At 39.4% G+C, this 20,286-nt stretch overlaps 1 protein-coding gene across 2 annotated transcripts in view; it reads left to right on the top strand.

Moving 5' to 3' along the window:
• Positions 1-302: 302 nt before the first annotated feature.
• sgsm2 (small G protein signaling modulator 2) overlaps positions 303-20,286 on the top strand; it is a 102,929-nt gene continuing 82,945 nt past the window's right edge. The window contains exons 1-2 of one of the 2 annotated variants that reach the window (XM_038693912.1): positions 303-536; positions 16,437-16,512. In XM_038693912.1, the coding sequence (XP_038549840.1) occupies positions 477-536; positions 16,437-16,512 (136 nt within the window). In that variant the 5' untranslated portion in view covers positions 303-476. The remainder of the gene's footprint in view (positions 537-16,436; positions 16,513-20,286) is intronic. The other variant, XM_038693913.1, reaches the window with a different exon arrangement.

Raw genomic sequence — 20,286 nt, 5'->3', positions numbered from 1 at the left:
GACCGTTAAGAACGCAAACCTCTCCGAACCATTTGCCAGCATTTCACACCTTTTCACAAGAGAGCAGCTCCCCTGCTGTAACTCTTTCCTGCCCAGGAGAGAGGAAGAAAAAAAAAAAAAGAGATGCTAAAAATAACTGCGAGGCTCTACAGGTTGGTGTGTTGGATGCTGAGAGGCTGCAGGCGGCAGGTTGGGGCGGGGATAGATCCTGGGAGGTTCTATGAGCGCCAGTGATTTTTGTCCCCCCCTCCCCACCCACCCTTTTCCTCCATTGATCAGTATAGTGGAGAAGGCGGATCCTCTGACGTCACCGGCAGGCTGCTCGGCTGCGTCAGAGTCCAGCTGAGCGAAGGAAGAAGGAAACGGGGAATAAAAAGCAGACAGGTTCTGCAAGGCCGGGGAAAGCGGACGGACAGTGGTAGAGACAGACCTGTGTCGTGCACACTGCGGACGGACAGACGGACAGACAGACAGACATGGAGGGCTCCACGGAGGAGGACTACAAAGAGAAATTATTATGGAACGTCAAACGGGAGGTAGGCGCTGTAGTTTGGCGGCATCTCGAGCTTCACGTTTACATATTTACTTTATGATTTTATGTCATTATGTCACTTCAAAATCACGGCAGGAGGCGGGTAAATGTTGCATTCATATTTCGACTGATATGTATTCAGTTTGATAATGCAAGTTTACCAAACTGCTGAATAAATGAACGTAGCTGAACTGTACCTGCTTTCAGTTTTTGTGACGTTAACATTTTATATTTCCTTTGTCCATACTTGAAATGTTCATTATCAATCATTTCCCTATTTGGTTCTGGTAAAAAAAAAAAATTACTACTGGAATATTTCTGCAATATTGTATGAACTTAAATACTGTGTGTGGTCTGTAAAATGTAAATGTCTTCTAATGAGTATAAATTGAGTGTAAGGTATTTTAATCTGCAATGGTATTGCTATAATACCTTTTATAATAATCCTATAATACAAAAGTTTAAATAGACCACATCTGACCTAAAATTAATTTTCTCTTAGGTATGCGTTCTGTGATATTTTCATAATATCCAATCAGATTTATTATAAAACTACAATTCTTCATAAGCTTCCATTAATAAGCCAGCCCTGCAGGCAGAAAGCCTCTGTCTGAAGTGTCATAGCAAGGCATCTCTTCCTTACAGGTTGTATTGCCGTCTTTCTCTACCAGCAACCAACAGTGCTACAGGCTTTTTGTTCCCGGTGATGAATGTCTCACATCTCTCCAGTGAGGAATAAATCATTACTCTCTTAACCTCTCTACCCACTCCCGTTGTAATCCTCACGCAGCCTTCACCGAAAGTCACAACTAGAAAGATTTCCCCGCACTGAAACGTCAGAAAGGCAGCTGAATGGGGTAAGGTGTGGCTCGCTGCCTATACCTCAGTCTGACTGGTTGTAAATGTGAGCGTGTAGTTTCCTACATTATAATGGAGAGGAAAGGTCAAGCTGAAAATATCGAGCAAAAAATCTATCTGACTGTCAAACAGAAAAAAAAAAATTCAGGTATCTGCAAGTAGACAAAATAGACAAAAATATATACAAACGCTTAAATGTGCACTTTAAGGTAACACCATTGCTATTGTAATTACTGCTACAAAGATGGTTTTAGAAAGTAGAACTCACTATGTGGTCTATATGTCTTCCTCTTGGCATTTTAAATCATTTTACTGTTTTTCACGGCTGCACCTGTGGTTTGATCTTTGGAGTATGTTGCTTTGAAAATTCACACAGGTGAACATTGGTCCTATTGTATAGCTGACTAATGAGATGTGAGCAGTCATCCGTCACTTTCCTGTTATCAGAACAACAACGCCCCCTTTGGAGTGGAAAACACTAGTGGCACCATGCCTAAAAGCGGCTATGTCGCATTTTGTACATCAAACAATAAAAAATTTAAATACCCATTTCACGATTTTGGTTACTTCCCCAAGGAGTGGAGCACAATAAATGATAAAGTCTGTAGCTTCAGGCCATCACCAGAGAAGATGAAAATGGTTATCTGTGGGACCTGGCCAGTCAATCTTCTGTGGCAAACACTTCATCACAGGTTAGTTAATGATGTAATGGAGTAGATCATGTGTTTGTTCCTATAGATAGTTATTAGTGTGAAAAAATATGATCCTACCATAAAACACTTGCTGCCACTCAAAAGACTGCTGGGAGCAGAGGGTATTTTAATGTTAATAATTTAGATATATTCAGCTAACCTAGCTTCTAATAATGAGCCTTGTAACCAGCATAAATTAACAAAGGAAATGGGGCTAAATTGCACCTTTTTTCCACTTCTTGGCTCAAGTAAAAAGTTGCATAATAAGCACAATTGGCTATCAAAATAGACACAGCGGTTCTGCTTTGCCACAGAGCTGCAATTAGTTTACAGCAACATTACATTGGACAGACTACCAAAATAAATAAATACATTACCTGGATATATAAAAAGGTAGTTGTGTGTGTCAGGGTCATCCACTTTGATGGAGGCAAACTAAAAAAACACTAAACAAGCCCCATTTATGCATTTTTTTTCCTATTTAATAATGCATATCATTAATTGGCAACAACATAAAATGTAATTGTTTGCCTGACTGGACGTAGGACTTGGGCTCCTAATAGCTGAAAATGCAATGCGGTTTTCTTATTATATGCTATTAAATTGGCATAAAATAGAAAATCTCAGAATTTGCATGTACTGCCAGTCAAATTAGAGGGGAAGCCTTCACCCTAGAAGGGGCGGGGCATGATGTAGGGGTCAAGTATTATGATGTGCTGCTCTCATCTGTGCTGCTCATCGGCAGGCAAACTATTAGCAGTGAATTAGTTTTTATTGTTTATCAAACAAATGTGTAGTCAACCCCACTTAAATTAAGTCAGTGACAAGTCTCCAAGTCCAGAAAAAGGGGGTAGAGTCTGAGTCGAGGCTAAGAGTGAAAACACACATCAGAGCCTATTCAGTGTTCTTCATGCTGTTGTTGGTTGGTATTGAGAGGCAACTGTGATATCATTTAAATTGCTTAGTACGTTCCTTTGGATTTAGAAAAGGAAACACTAAAGGTTGCCTACATGTTGCATTATTTTCCAAGTCTGTGTCAAAACAGCCATGCCACTGAGACAACTCCAGGTCAAAACATCAACAAGACAGAGTAAAGTCTGTGTCAAAACACCCATGAGACACAGACAAGTTCCTGTCAAATTACCCGCAAGACTGAGGCAAGTCCGAGTTAACGCACCCCTGACGCTGAGTCAAGGCCAAGTCAAAACACCCACGAGACTGAGACAAGTCTGCATAATACAAAAAAAGTGTCTTGATGAGAGAGACTGGAATATTGCAGCCATTGTACTTGCTGGAACAGAACAGGCATTATACTGGAGGTATTTATGGCCTCAGAGCTGTGCAGCAGTTGTCAGTCCCCAAATGTCTAATTTCTCATCACCTAACTGTCTGCAGGAAGTAAAATTTAATGTTCAGAGCCAGCACTAAATTCATTTACAAAAACTGCACTGTACTTCACTGTGAGGATTCTGTTTGAATATCTAGGCCAGTAGTGAGAGTGATGCTTTTCTGTCCTCCAGCCTTCCCACAGTCACCCACCGATTCTTAAATAATTGAATCATCACAACATCTGTAAGGCTGAAAATAGTTATCAGGATGTCTGCAGGCGGCGGGGATCTGTGTCTCCTAGACACAGACCATCAGGGAAATAAGGAGCAACGTTGCATTCTTCGGTCACTGGGCCATTTGAAGCTGTGTGCTGACGTTCCAAGCTTCATCTTCAACCGCACGTCTGTTCATTGTGACTTTAGCAAAGTAGCATAAATTTGATGCATGTTTCCTGGTTGTTGCCATTTAAAGAAAACTACTTTGTGTTTCAGAGGAAGGTTTTGTAAGGTCTCCGCAGCGTTGTATTTGACTTTTAAATTATTGACGTCGCATGGATCTCATTACTTGTTGGTCGTCATGTGTAATACAATTTAGCAATTAGCTTCACATGGTTTTTATCTGTCTATTGTTCCAAAGCTTTAGATATCATCACTTGCTACTATATAGAATAGGCCTACACTGTGTATTTCTAACTTGGTCTTTATCCAAGTAGATGTTGTGATACCTTGCCATAATTCTATTCAGAATGGTTGAAGCTCAGATTGCAAGACACTGAAATATGACCGTACATCAGATAAGCAATGTAGCTAACTTGGTTTTAGACTGAGATCAAGTTATTGGAGGAAGCAAAAGAATTACTGTAGCTTCAGAACCATATTGATCATATTATGATGTCCAAAAATGCAACATTCTGCCCACTTTGTTCAGATAGCAGATAGTTATTGTGCTCTCTGTGTGTATCCAGTATAAAAATCAATAGTGTGATTAAGCCACAGTTCATCCATGAGATGATAAGTCAGTGCCTTCTGACATTTTAAAGCATGGCAAACTGGAGTGAGATCACTGGCTCCTGGTTTAAAGCTCCCTGTCACTTTAAGCAAAACTCAGCTATCTCAGTATTGCCTGGCAACTGAAAGCTTTAGCAGCTTCCCAAGAAGTTAAATTTCATCACTTGGCAATTAATTTCACAGCACTGATATCCCTGTCAGGTAGTCTCTTGTACTGCATCAAAAAGTGCCTTTCTGTATTCACCTGTTACCATCAGGATCCTTTATTTTTGTGATACGTAGAGAGGTGCTCTGTTCAGTGTACCTTCTGCCCTCAAGAAATGTTCAAACTGTCGGTGTTTTATTGGAAAAACATGCAACAGCATCCGATTCCCACGTATTGAGAATTTATTGCAGTTTTAAGGATATGAAAGTATTCTCGGGCCCAGTTAGTTTCTTCTGTTGTACTCATACCTCTTTTATCCTGTCTTTTATTCAAAGTTTATTTAACAATGTGAATCCCAGTGCCTCAGTCATTTTGTCTTTTATGCACCACAAGTGAGTTGTCAGTCATTGGAAAGAGGGTGTAAAAGAAAGCAGAAGTACTGTTTTTGTGAGGAGTATGAGGTGTCAAATGTCTTAACGCTCCATGACAAATGTGATGATGACAGATGATTGAGAGAGTGCAGGGACCACTGTGATCCTGGTGTCAGGGCTACAGTCTGTAAAACTGACAGGATGGAATTGAAATGACAGCCTGGAAATCACTGTCCTATTGATTTAGAATAGTGGTAGAGACAAAGGTGGAAGCAAATAAGTTTATAGATATAGATATAGATATAGATATATATAGATATATATAGATATAGATAGATATAGATATATATAGATAGATATATCTATATCTATATATAGATAGATATATCTATATATCTATATCTATATATATATATATATATCTAGAGGAGAGAGAGAGAGAGAGAGAGAGAGAGAGAGAGAGAGAGAGAGAGAGAGAGAGAGAGAGAGAGAGAGAGAGAGAGAGAGAGAGAGAGAGAGATATATACAGTGGGTACGGAAAGTATTCAGACCCCTTTAAATTTTTCACTCTTTGTTTCATTGCAGCCATTTTCCAAAAATCAAAAAAGTTCATTTTATTTCTCAGTAATCTACACTCAGCACCCCATCTTGACAGAAAAAAACAGAAATGTAGAAATTGTTGCAAATTTATTAAAAAAGAAAAACTGAAATATCACATGGTCATAAGTATTCAGACCCTTTGCCGTGACACTCATATTTAACTCAGGTGCTGTCTATTTCTTCTGATCATCCTTCAGATGGTTCTACACCTTCATTTGAGTCCAGCTGTGTTTGATTAAACTGATTGGACTTGATTAGGAAAGCCACACACCTGTCTATATAAGACCTTACAGCTCACAGTGCATGTCAGAGCAAATGAGAATCATGAGGTCAAAGGAACTGCCTGAAGAGCTTTGAGACAGAATTGTGGCAAGGCACAGATCTGGCCATGGTTACAAAAAAATTTCTGCTGCACTTAAGGTTCCTAAGAGCACAGTGGCCTCCATAATCCTCAAATGGAAGACGTTTGGGACGACCAGAACCCTTCCTAGAGCTGGCCGTCCGGCCAAACTGAGCTATCGGGGGAGAAGAGCCTTGGTGAGAGAGGTAAAGAAGAACCCAAAGATCACTGTGGCTGAGCTCCAGAGATGCAGTCGGGAGATGGGAGAAAGTTGTAGTAAGTCAACCATCACTGCAGCAATCCACCAGTCGGGGCTTTATGGCAGAGCGGCCCGACGGAAGCCTCTCCTCAGTGCAAGACACATGAAAGCCCGCATGGAGTTTGCTAAAAAACACCTGAAGGACTCCAAGATGGTGATAAATAAGATCCTCTGGTCTGATGAGACCAAGATAGAACTTTTTGGCCTTAATACTAAGCGGTATGTGTGGAGAAAACCAGGCACTGCTCATCACCTGTCCAATACAGTCTCAACAGTGAAGCATGGTGGTGGCAGCATCATGCTGTGGGGGTGTTTTTCAGCTGCAGGGACAGGACGACCGGTTGCAATCGAGGGAAAGATGAATGCGGCCAAGTACAGGGATATCCTGGACGAAAACCTTTTCCAGAGTGCTCTGGACCTCAGACTGGGCCGAAGGTTTACCTTCCAACAAGACAATGACCCTAAGCACACCGCTAAAATAACGAAGGAGTGGCTTCACAACAACTCCGTGGCTGTTCTTGAATGGCCCAGCCAGAGCCCTGACTTAAACCCAATTGAGCATCTCTGGAGAGACCTGAAAATGGCTGTCCACCAACGTTTACCATCCAACCTGACAGAACTGGAGAGGATCTGCAAGGAGGAATGGCAGAGGATACCCAAATCCAGATGTGAAAAACTTGTTGCATCTTTCCCAAAACGACTCATGGCTGTATTAGATCAAAAGGGTGCTTCTACTAAATACTGAGCAAAGGGTCTGAATACTTATGACCATGTGATATTTCAGTTTTTCTTTTTTAATAAATTTGCAAAAATTTCTACATTTCTGTTTTTTTCTGTCAAGATGGGGTGCTGAGTGTACATTACTGAGAAATAAAATGAACTTTTTTGATTTTTGGAAAATGGCTGCAATGAAACAAAGAGTGAAAAATTTAAAGGGGTCTGAATACTTTCCGTACCCACTGTATATATATGTGTGTGTATATCTATCTATCTATCTATCTATCTATCTATAGATATAGATAGATATATAGATATAGATATAGATATATATATAGATATCTAGATAGAGAGATAGAGATAGAGATAGATATATAGATAGAGATATATATAGATAGAGATAGATATATAGATAGAGATAAGATGAAAAGGATGATGTGACGATCTAGTGAAAGTTGCATTTACTGCCTTTTTCCACAGGATCATCCTGTCTTTTAAAGGCATTTTGCTCACTATGCTGATAAAGATGAATGAGGGCTTCTGCAAATGCTGTATTTACTGTATACATCCACATACATTCAGAACGATGCATCAAAGTGACTGTGGATACCGTCTGTTCTCCAGAGGTACTATAAATGCAGATCTGGCAGGCGCCCTATGTAAAAGCACATTTCAGAGTTTGTTTTTGATCCTCAGCAGTCATGCTGAATTGTGAAAAGGAATGGAAAGATGATTGTTGTTGGTATGGTAGTGGCTGTCATGCTAACATGTTCACAATGACAATTTTAACATGCAGATGTTTAACAGTTTTTGCCGTGTTCACCAGTTTAGTTTAGCCTGCCCGGTTCGTGTGCAAACATTTTCCAATGGGCAGCTGAGGCTGGTGGGAATGTCATGGGTATCTGATGAACTGAAATTTTGACCTGATGATGGCGCTACATGAAAAGTCAGAGGATGCGATTACAGTCGACCCCATGGGGAACATGAATGTCTGTACCACATGGAACAGCAATCCATCTGGTGAATGATGAGGCGTTTCACTGGAGAAGTGAAAATTTTGACCTGATGGTGGCGCTAGATGAAACATCAGGGGATCAGCAAACTCATTAGAAGTCATGCTCTGGGGATTCTGAATGTCTGTGCAACATTTCATGGCCATCTGTTTAGTAGTTGTCCAGATGTTTCAGTCTGAACCAAAGAGCTGGGCCAGTCGACTGACTGATCAATATAACCATCCCAAGCTGCTTACCATGCTAGCTAAGTTGCTATGGTTAAAAACATTTAAGTATCACAAAACCTATTCTGTATGACACCCTAGCCCATTAAAGGGTTTGTCTCTATTAAATGATGTCATTCCATGAGCTTGGAATTAAAAGGTTCTCTCCGCCCTCATTAACCACCATAATTTAGCACTTGATTTTCATTTTAAATAATTTAATTTAATTATTTTTAGAAAATGTCATGGTTCCAACTGAGTGTTATAAAGTATTTCTCATATCTGGAAGGCTGCTTCAGCTGTTGCTGTTTTCTTATTGGAAAGTTAATTAAACAACTACAAAGAGAAGCAAACGTTTACATAAGAGACACAGAAAGACTACAAATGACCCAGCTGCTTGGTTTGTAGTCGTTTTGTGTCTCTTTCACTTTCTGTATATTGTGTTAATAATGCATATTTAATTCTGTTCTACCCATATTCTTTGGCTGTGAGATATTGTCAAAAATGTGTAGCCTTAATTTTTATTGAAGGAGTTTTGATTTAAAATGAACTTATGTCTGCGCATATTTTTCTTCCATTTTACAGCTGGTCTGAGAGATAGAAAGATAGACTTGAAGATCAGAAAATCTATCCTGGCCCAGTCAACATTAATTGGTCTGACCAGGGTGTTGGAATCTGGCGCCATAGGCTTCCATTTTTCTAATACCATTTTCTTTGTTTACCACAGTGAGCTGTCTTGGTTGCCTTATTGCACCTTGCAGCTGAACAGCATTAAGTTGCCTCTTCCCTGAAGAAATATTTTATCATTATGCAGCAGAGAGTAACTTCTCCCTGAGACTGGCACCTCCTCCAGGACGGAATCATTTCTTCCTGCCACAATCTTGTTTTATGACTGCTGCTCCAGGACCCAGCTTTTGTACTCTGGGGTTAAATGTTAATTTGCACTCTATTTTCTTGACAGGAAAAGTGGGGAAATTGATTCGACACAGGATATGGCACTTTTGCACAATCTATAAATGTTCAAGGTTTTTTTTTTTTTGGTGTGAAAGCTGCAGCAGGCCAACAAGCGCGTACAAGACAGATTCGTCCTCCGGAATCTGTTGTCCCCACAGCACCATCGCAGCCCTCCTCCTCATCCATCAACCCTACTAGGGCATGAATAATTACCTCATTAATGACTGGATCTCTGCTGTGGTCTCACAATAGTTGATTAGGATGGAACAATATTATATTGCAGCTCCTCAGACTAAGGGGAAGGGAAGGCACCTCAGCACACAGAGACAGGAACACAATATCCTAAAGAAAATACAAACAAAGCAATGTTCTGTCATTTTAACAATATATTTTTCCACCTACATTGTGATTGTTATGAGCGATGATACTATAATTAAAGGACAATACCAGGGGTTTTGTATGTTTGAGCCCATTTACAATATTTAGTGGTCGTCTTAGAGCCTTAGAGGCATGTGTTCACTCGCATTGATTTTACTTGGTAGAATATTACATTACAAGTCGCGGACACGGTGGATATTTTACAAGCAAGGACCAGGTAAAGCAACAGTGAACACAGAGTGCAGAGGTTGGTTTCGATCGTTTGATCGGCTATGTCATCATAGTTAGTACGTACATACATTCAAAGATGTTGCCATATGTTAAACAATTAATTAATAATCAGCAGATTCATCGAGTGTGAAAATAATTATTACATGCAACCCTACTATTGATCATATCTACATAACGTCACAGATAATCATTTCGCAAACCAAGCTGCTGAATTTTCACTGTTTCAATGTATGTTTTCTACCATTTCAGGCAGCCATTGGTTTTGGCCATTTTCATTGTATGCAATTTTATTTACCACAAACAGGCTAGTGGTGTGTGCGTGCCCAATTTTCTGTTCAGATTGTATTCGTCAATAATCCTAAATTGTGAGTACTGGCCTAGACAAGCAGCAAATGGTCTGAAACAGACTGTTGCACATTTCCTGTATTTCCCATATTTGCAGTTATCTCTCCTGTTCATGTAAAACTTATTAGCATCAGGAAAATGGTGCTCCTTTCTGACCACAAGGAACACACTGTTGATGTTCTGTTGTTTGTCCCAGTCATGAACATGAGATGAAGGGAAAAGCAAATGTATCCTTATGTAACTGACAGTTGGCTAATGAGCTCGTCCATCTCTTCTCCCAGAAACCATTAGCTTCAGGATTCTCAGAAGTGTTTCAAAGTTAGCCAGCTCCACTCAGGCGTTTGACATATACCAACTATATCTTGTTATTTTAGTGTCATCCCTGGAGCTAGACGCTTGGTTTGCCGCAGGATAAATTGTTAATGAAAGTCCTCTTTTAGTAAAGGTAAATAAATGCAAGTGTGTGTATGTGTGTGGCTGCCACCATGTTGTTTTCCCCCGCCTGAATTGAAGTGCATGTCATTGTGAAGAACTAAAACCAACTAATTATCTGTGAAAAAAACTTTCTTGTGTCCACAGCTCCCAAAATGAATAGTAAACACACATCTGAATACATTGGTATAGTAGTAGGTTGGAGTTTTAACTGTCTTCTAGATGCTGTAATAATCCTTTTTGGTTAAATATTGAAAAAGACATGTACAAAATGTCCATGACATTTTTTGATTTTAACCAAGTTCTAAACTACAACAACAACAATATTAATCATACAAAATAAAGACAGAGATACATTTTTATTAAATGTTTTGTGTATATGTTCAATATAAACATTTTCCAACTTTGCAGATACATTTATTCAAAACACTGTAACAAATGTAAGAGACAGAATTTCTTTTACTTGAGAGAGATTAGTCATTACAGACAACGGTAGCTAAAATCTTTGTTTTTTAATCGATCTTCAACTGCACCTAGCCCAAACAGCCATTTATGCTTAAGCCTAACTATCTCTAGGCTAATGCTGTCACAACCATATTCCCTAAACTTAATATGCTCTGAAACTGTGGGACTTTGATTCTGTCCACAGAGGTATACCTCTTAAGAATGTTTAAATAATTAAAACTACTGAATTATGCCTTGTACCCAACACATCCAATTAAATATGTAGTACATGATTTTAAGTATATGCTTTCACGGTAGAGCCCGCTGATAAACACACATTGTAATACAAATTCCTATATATATATATATATGAATATAATTACACATATACACCAAATCACATACAGTATATACCAAAAATACCAAACTTTAAACCCAATGTAATTCTTGACAGCCAGCACTAATTAAACTGGTTCATTCCCAAACACAATCAATTCAATCTCACAGTCATTCACACCCAGATGAAGGTATCGACCCCTCTCACCGACCGCTGTGCATCACTTTGCTCTGATTCACTGGGTATAGCTATAGCTGTAGATAAATATATGGATCTATTTGCACATCTCTGAAGATGTGGTCAATCAAAGGCTCTGTATGCCAGCATTAACACACGGAACATCAGAATTATGTCTTTGTGTCGCTTATTTGCATCATACCTACATCATACCTGAATTTATATCTTTTCTATGTTCTATAGACAAATGAACAATCTCCACTTAATTTAGCATCAGCTTGAAAGCAAATGAAAACAAAAATAATACATTTTCATATATATATAACAACAGTTTAAGTGGTAGTGGTACATCAATGAAAATGAATAATATTACTGATAATGATAGTAATGAGAATACTAATATGATTAATAATAATAATTGTAGCAACTGGTGCTGCGCAGGAACACAGGGGCAGCAAGAAGCCTGAAACCACAGATCCAGACTCCATAGCTATGGAGCCAGAAACACCTGCAGAAAGTGAGGAGGGGAGAGGAGAGGGAGGAGAAAGCACAAGACTATGTGAGAGGGAAGAAGTCGAGTTAGTAACATGCATTAATGGGATAAAGTTGCATACATATAGAGAAGGAGAGAGGAGCTCAGTGCATCATGGGAAGTCCCCCGGCAGTCTAGCAGCATAAGTAAGGGATGGTTCAGGACTCACCTGAGCCAGCCCTAACTATAAGCTTTATCAAAGAGGAAAGTCTTAAGCCTACTCTTAAATGTGGAGATGGTGTCTGCCTCCTGAACCCAAACTGGAACCTGGTTCCACAGGAGAGGAGCTTGATGGCTGAACGCTCTGGCTCCTAGTCTACTTTTGGAGACTCTAGGAACCACAAGTAACCCTGCATTCTGGGAGTGCAGTGCTCTGGTGGGGTAATAATAATAATAATAATAATAATAATAATCCTTATTTGTAGAGCACTTTTCAAAAACAAGTTACAAAGTGCTTTAACAAGTGTAAAGAATAATACAAAAAAAGATAAGAGCATGAAAATTTCATATAAAATTAGTAAAATACAATAAAATAAAAGGGATAAAATAAAGTCAAATAAGATCGGGGAAAAGCTCTCCTATAAAAGTATGTTTTAAGAAGGGACTCATGACAGAAGAGTTCACTGACTCAGCCGACCTGATTTCCTCGGGCAGGCTGTTCCAGAGCCTCGGGGCCCTGACAGCAAACGCTCTGTCCCCTTTAGTTTTCAGTCGAGACTCTGGAACAGACAACAGACCTCTGCCCGAGGATCTCAAGGTACGTGCTGGTGCGTATGGGACTAAAAGGTCAGAAATATAACAAGGCGAGAGGCCATGAAGAGCTTTAAAAGTGATCAATAGAATTTTAAAGTCAATTCTAAAACATACTGGGAGCCAGTGTAATGAAGCTAAAATAGGAGTAATGTGGTCATATTTCTTTGTTCTGGTTAAAAGCCTGGCAGCTGAGTTCTGGACAGTCTGGAGTCGATCAATAGATTTTTGGGTTAAACAGGTGAAAAGGCTGTTGTAATAATCCAGGCGTGATGAGATGAAGGCGTGTAAAATGGTCTCGGTGTCCTTAAAAGTTAACATAGATCGAATTTTAGCTATATTTCTAAGTTGATAAAAACATGATTGAACAAGCTTTGTGGTGTGCTGCTCGAAATTTAAATTACTATCAAACCAAACACCAAGGTTCTTTGCCACAGGCTTAATGTGATTTACTAGATGCAGATGGCAGTATTTGATTTGCCATCTGCTGAGACCCGATGACCAGGATTTCTGTTTTGTCTGAGTTCAGCTGGAGGAAATTATTTGACATCCATTTTTTAACTTCACAAAGGCAGTTGTTAAGTGAACTCAGCATTCCAGGGTCTGTGGATCTGACGGGCAAGTATATTTGCGTGTCATCAGCATAAATATGAGTAGTAGGTAGTAAGGTACTATGAGCTCTTTAAGATAATAACTTATTTAATAGGGGACAATTCACAATGAATGTATTGCAACAGTAGGATATTAAAATACTATAATACTAATGGACAATTCACAATGCATGCAATGTTGCAATACATTTATTGTGAATTGTCCCCATCAATAATTGCAAATACATTTGAATATTTCTATATACATTTTTGTATGATACATCAAATACAGTGATACTGATTATATTTTCATATTGAATTGTTAAAATTGTATTCATCCTTCACGTGGGGCTGGCTGGAGTGTCCCAGGTCAATGGCAAGGGAAGGCTTGGTAGATGTGGTTTGGTCTCTTGACATTTTTGCAATGTTAATTGACATAAAAAAAGTTATGTTGTTGATTTCCTGGCAAGACTAAGAAGAGCAAGATAGAGAGTGCAAACGAGACGGAGGGACTAGGGAGTTAGCAAGAGAAACAACTTATATACGTATATATACTTAACTTATATAAATGAAGTGCTTCATTCAGTTCCGTGTAGTGAGGTATGGAGATTCTAAATTTGTGTAAACGAGAGCACTGGTGTCAGATCGGTTCTTGGTGTCAGCACATAAGCTTAGTTGAGGTTGAGGGCTCAAACAAGCTCAAGACTGAAAAAGGTGGACACTAATTCCTTATGACAAAAAGGTTGTCTGTATTTGTCATTGGTCTTGCCAGTTCTTTTGCTGACTGTACAAAATTTATCCCACCCCTCACCAAAAACTTTAATTACAGAACTTGATGAAGGCTGAACCTCATCTTGGTGATGAGAATGATGAACCTCCATCTTTCTATCACAGACACTGACATCCTCCCACACCTCCGTTTTACTCGGAAAAAGTTTGAACGGAGTGATACTGTGGTTAGAGCTTTATTATCACACAACCAAGCAATTAAATGTATCCTGTTTATCAATTAGACCCAAACGAGGCAGAGGTGTCAGACAGGTCCTGGATTAATTACTGACAACAATTAATTCTACAGAGAGAGCAGACTTAGACAAGCGAACACCAGACTGACTCAGTGTTGTTGAACTCGCTCAGGCTCTCCTCCCCAGACACACAATAGATAGCAGCAGAAAGACTCATTTGAATGTTTCTGGGATGCACTGATATTAATTGGAAGTCAGTGGTGCAGTTGTTGGTGTGAGACTGTCAGCGCTGTTATTAGTAGCTGTCACGATGTTTAAAGGGAGTCTGCATAATATATTTTATTTTCATGCGTTTTGAATCAGGTACTTGCCACATGGAAAACTAAATGGAAATTCAAGCCTTTATGGTAAATCCACTGAAACGGACCAGAGCGAGCTGACAGGCAGGTTAGAGACTTTATCCTGTCAGTTTGTCTCTTTACAAAGACAAGTGTTGCTGTATGAGAGTCCTACTGAAGAGAGGCTGTGAAGTCTTCATGTTACGCCATACGAGAACAACATACAACATTATTTATCAAACTAGGTCGGAATTGATTCATTTAGCGCGAGGATACGCATGTGGCAGCGTCCAGTTTTCAAAATAAGGTGTCATAGACATAAAAATAATTGGATCATATTCACAGAAAGTATAAAACAAATTACATGTGTCCATTCAAAGTAAATGGATGTAATTTACTTTACCGGACCGTCTCAGGCCCTGGACCCTCCCCCCATAGTCTCTCCAAATCCTGTGGGAAACACTGAGTAAAAAGTACATTTTGACTATTTAATTTATACAATGCAAAAAACCAACCCCGCAACAATGTCAATGTACTTGTTTGGTATTCGGTATTCTGCAAATTTTTTCATTGTATTCGGTTTCAGCTTCAGCCAAGAATTTTCATTTTGGTGCATCCCTACCGCACACCAACTATCAGACCAACCTGTTGACAGCCGAGTGACATTGTGGGAAATGTAGGTCAGGTTTGGAAAAGGAAAAAATAAATGGCTTAAATAAAAATGGCCGTATCTTTGGTTGTGAAGAATTGATTGAAAATGTTATACTGTAGGAGTTTGACGCTAAAGCAGTGGGGTACTCTTTTAAAGCCATAAATACTATAGTTTAATCTTGAAAAGCCATTATTACCGTAAGTGAGTGAACTTTTCAGCTTCTGCAGTTTCTTCCAATTTCTTTTCATGCTAAAATGGCAAGCTGTATAGCAAAATATTTTTTAGGAGTGTGAATGCAAACTGCAAAATCGGTCAATGTAAACTCTGCAGCTTGTTGAACAATTGGCTTTATCAGACCGTCAAGATCGCATATCCAAGCGTCGTGGGGCATTCAACAGCAGGAGCATCCAACAACAATTAAAAAAGCATGACTAGCCTATTCATTCTCTCTGGAGGATGACTCCTAATGTCTTGGTCATCTTTCAAATTTTCACAAATAATAGTTTGTCAGGAAATTTACAGAGGACATTCACACTCCCCAGAGGATGAACCCTTACCATTTTGGACACATTTTGAGCTTTCCTTCGTTGCCATCATCAGGCAAAAATGTCTTTGTACATGTAATCTCAGTTGGTAGATTGGCATGAAGCTTGCTGAGAACCCCTCTGATTTGACCCTTTTTCATTCTTACCCCTATTACATGATATTTAAACAGCAAAATTAACAGTATGTTGTTCTTTTTGAACAACACCTTCATATTGTGGGTAGTAATGAACACTGCAGTGTCTGTGAGCCAGTAGAGGGGCTGAAAGCATTTGGTGTGGGCTTGGTGTTTTTCAACACTTTATTACATCATTAGTGCAAAGTGTTTATTGTTGTGGTGTTTCTGCACTGGAGTTCCCAGAAATCACTTAAGTTCAAGTTAAACAGTAAGTAAGTTAAACAGTGTGGGCAACACTGTGATGTCGTCTTGGATTTTCTGTCAGTGCAGTCCGAGTTCTACATATCAGCCCAAGAGAGGAGCAAAATGACATTTATTTGTATGAAAACTTTTTTAAGAAATTTGCTGTGTTGTATGTAATGATTTCCTCTAAAGATATCTTCAATCTTCTTATCCTGATGTATAACTGACTACAGATTTTCCTGTGCAGAGAAGCTATAATGGCAGTGACAGCTAAGTGAAGACAATAGCAATGATTCCAGGCACAGTAAAAATCTTTGGCTCTTCTGTGCTTTTGTTTGCAGGTGAAGCAGATTATGGAGGAATCAGTGACTAAGAAATTTGTCCACGAAGACAGCAGCCACATCATTGCTTTGTGCAGTGAGTACGCTCTTCCCTTTTTCTCTGGACACGCACGCACACGCACACACATGCACACACTCTTGTTGAACTCCTCAGCAGGTGACTGGGTGCTGCTTCTCCCTCAAGGACACTGCTTGACGTCACTGTGCCTCTGACTATGCTGCTATATCAATGGAAAGTTAATAATCACAGTGGAGCTAATGGAAACCAATTTCAGAGACACTCTGTACAAAACCCAGGCTTTCTAAGCCCTAGACACGTCTGTGTGTGTGTCTGTGTGTGTGTGTGTGTGTGTGTTGACCAAAGATAGAGGGGTTGTCCCTCCTGACCGGATGGTTGAGCTTGCAGTGGTGTGTGAGTCACAGCTTGATGACACCATAGAACCTTCTTGTCTGTTTCATGTGGTTAACACACATTAGCTATATGAAAACTCCAACAAACTAGATATCCCAAATAGACTTAGAATTTCATGAAGGATGTGGGTCATATTTTGGGTGATCTCTATTTTTGGTATTGAAGATGTAAGAACAACTTAACATCCCGTTTTAGCATAAACATGTATTTAGAGGTACCTGAGAGGGCACCCACCTTTCACTTTACAGCCACGTCCTTAATTATGCATAACTTTAAGCCTTAATGTAATTTAAACGGCTAAGCTATATAAAAAGTCAACCCTTGTACAGTTATTATGAACAGGGAAATTAGCTATAGGGACCAAAACCATTTTCTGTACCAGGCTGTGAACTGCAGTTTTTGGCACTTCCGCCTTTGCTTAGTTTTTCAGGGTCAGGGCCCGCTTGGTCTAAACAGAATTACTTGATCTTCTCTGGATACCATGAATCCTATTTAAGGGGACCAGGATCAATTGATAGTATAAGTATTATCATTTCTGCACTAAAATAACTTAAATTATGTTACTGTAATCAGTTTTACATTATAGATAATGGTGTGAAAGTGTACACATATCTGTTGTTGAGCCTTTAGCGACTAGTGATTTCTTCTTCTTTGCCCTCTTCTTTTTCTTCTTCTTATTAGTCTGCATTTAACTCAATTTACACAGGATTACTATTGACTGGGAGTACTAGATAAACTATGAGACAATATAAATAAGTCAACTCAAACATGATGATGATGAAAATACAAAGACTCTGTTAAAGTATTGTCTATCCAATGTGGATCAACATTATCTTAGATTTAACCCCCTTCCTTCAAGCCTCCCTACAGACCACTCCCCCAAAACACATGTTCACAGGCAGTTTGTGCAGGTAGGCAGGTATACAGGCAGGGCTGCCAGTCAGTCATTTCATTCAATCCTAATGAAATGATTATTACAGTCCTGCAACAGCCACAGATACCAGATCTTTTATTTCAATCGTTGCATTTGATTTAATAATTACATGTTGGCTTGATTTTGCTGTTTATTGATCTCTCTCAGCTGTATTGGAGCTATGTTCTGTGCAGTGTGTTAGTCAGTTAGCAGAGCTTCATTAGTGGTGCTGTTCTTCCATAAGAAGAAGATGCATGTCAGTGGATGAGTTTGAAATATTGAAGGGGGGAACAGTTACAAAAACTTTGAGATATTAGATGACGAGCTGCAGGTGATGGGGTCTTACTGTGGTTTGAGACCAGCATACCTCAAAACAAGTCATCAAGGTAAACAACTTGACCTTGCTGTGCTCCTGGCTCGGCTTCTTGCAGCTGGTCATGGCATGGCTTGGCGCGACTAACCCTGGTGTTGTGTATATAGTATGGTTTTGTGTAGTACAGTGTGATATGCTATTATATGGTGTGGTATGGGATTGTCCAGTTCTGTATGGTATGGTTTGTGTATTCAAGTACTGAAGTACTCTGTGTGGTAGACATACAGTGTTTTAGTTCCAGAGGTTTCCTCATAAGACCATTATTACTGATGTGGCCTGAGCTGTGTAATTACAGCCATTAATTGTTATTTGCATGTGCATTTGCTTCTAGACCTGATGTGTAAAATGGAGACAGTAGTAATAGGATGGTTGTGAATTAACTTTGTGAAAGTTACTTTGTTAAAACTTCTGACCTTGTTTGATCTGGCTATCAGTCATTTTCAATTTCCTGTTTCAAAGTATTCTACAGTCTGCACAGATTGGAGGGTAAGTCTGTTATTAGCTACATGACGTCCCCACATAATACTAATCCTTGCTGCTCCCTTCTTGCTTCCACTTCAAGGTCGAAGTATTCCAACCCCTATTGTACAGGTAGGAAGATGTGCAAATTACTGGTACTACTTCATTTTCCTATGACAAGCTAAAATCGCAAAGATTAAATAGCCAGTTCTTACCTTTTTTATGTACAGACAGGACCATGTAAATGAAAGTGACCCCCGTGGACCACTGCAATTCGATGCAATAAAAGAGTGACTGCGGTGGGAGCAGAGTTCGTTATCTGTCATCATTAGTAGATCAAAATCTCTCTCTAGAACAGCCAGAACCACATCTGTGGCTATCTAAGTAATGGAAAAGCGCCATCCGAATGGCTGACCTGGTAACAGGGCAGCGTGGAGATAAGTTTTCATTATAAATGTTGAATATGAGATCTATAGGCGAGTTCTCTAACCCTTCACATGCTGCTGTAGAGCCATGGCTTTATAACCTTGTGTTAAGGACATCAGTTCAACACTATTTGTCTTGTCTGTTGTTTTGTTAAAGGGGCCATGTGTAGTTTTGAGCGTCCTTTAGTAGTGAGTTTCAGATTGCAACCACTACTTTCCAAGTGTTTGCTTGTTCGAGGGAGCACTCTGCGTCGGTGAAAACAGAGGCCGACAAACCGCAGATGGCATCACACACAATGCTGGAAACTCAGGTAAACTCCCACTGCAACGTTACAGTAACATTTTTAGCAGCTTGGTGATGAACTAATCCATGTAGTTTAGTATAACAGTTAGTAAGCAACATTACTGTACTGAATGGGTCTTCCAGTGTGTGTTGTCAAGGCTGGTGTGTGTGGCAAGCAGTACAACTATTCTATTTTGCAACGGAAAATGTTAGCAACTGGTCAGCAGACGTGGAGTCTGTGTTAGTTTCGTTTTTTGGTGTTTGCGGACAATGTTTCGTTAGCTGCGTCGTTGTCACTGTGTGTACAGTTCAGAATCAGTAGGCTAGAGGCTCGGGAAACCAATGGATTTAGCGGAAAATCCGACCCTATTCTTCACATTTGGAAGCAGCACACAGGCTGTCAGAGGTAAATGAGAGAACGTTTCTTACTTGGGAGCCACTCATTGTTACAAACATTTTTTTTTATATTCTATTGAAGGAATTTCCTTGACTCCGCAATTTTCATACGGGATATCATCAAACCATCCAATATCTTATCTTAAGCAGTAGTGTTCTGTGGATTTAGAGATTTAGAAGATTTCCGAAGACATTTTTACATTTTTAGGAAATATAATGTTAGGTGTATTAAAATGAGCAGTGGTGCTATATCACAAAGCAAAGTCCACATGTTTAAGCAGATTGTCTAAACAGGTGGTAACATTAATAATGAGATGAGATGCCTCAGGATCTATCTGATTCAGCTTAGCAGGTGACTGATTTTCTAATCAATCCTGGAAGGCATGGGGGATTTCTTTCTAAATCCACAGAACAATATTGCTTTAAAGCAGGGATTGGATGGTTTGGTGACCTCAGATAATGTGGTTATCCCAGTATTAAAATGGCAGGGCAAAGGAAATTTCTTCAGTAGAATGTGAAAAATGTTTGTAACACTGAGTTGCTAATGTTATGGGATAAAAGAAATGTTAAATTAGAGGAGCAGGTTTAG

The sequence above is a fragment of the Micropterus salmoides genome, unplaced genomic scaffold (genome assembly GCF_014851395.1).
Source record: "Micropterus salmoides isolate LMB-PRFRI ecotype aquatic unplaced genomic scaffold, ASM1485139v1 Ms_hic_scaffold_3, whole genome shotgun sequence".
Lineage (NCBI taxonomy): Eukaryota > Metazoa > Chordata > Actinopteri > Centrarchiformes > Centrarchidae > Micropterus > Micropterus salmoides.
This window is presented reverse-complemented; position numbering and strand designations above follow the sequence as displayed.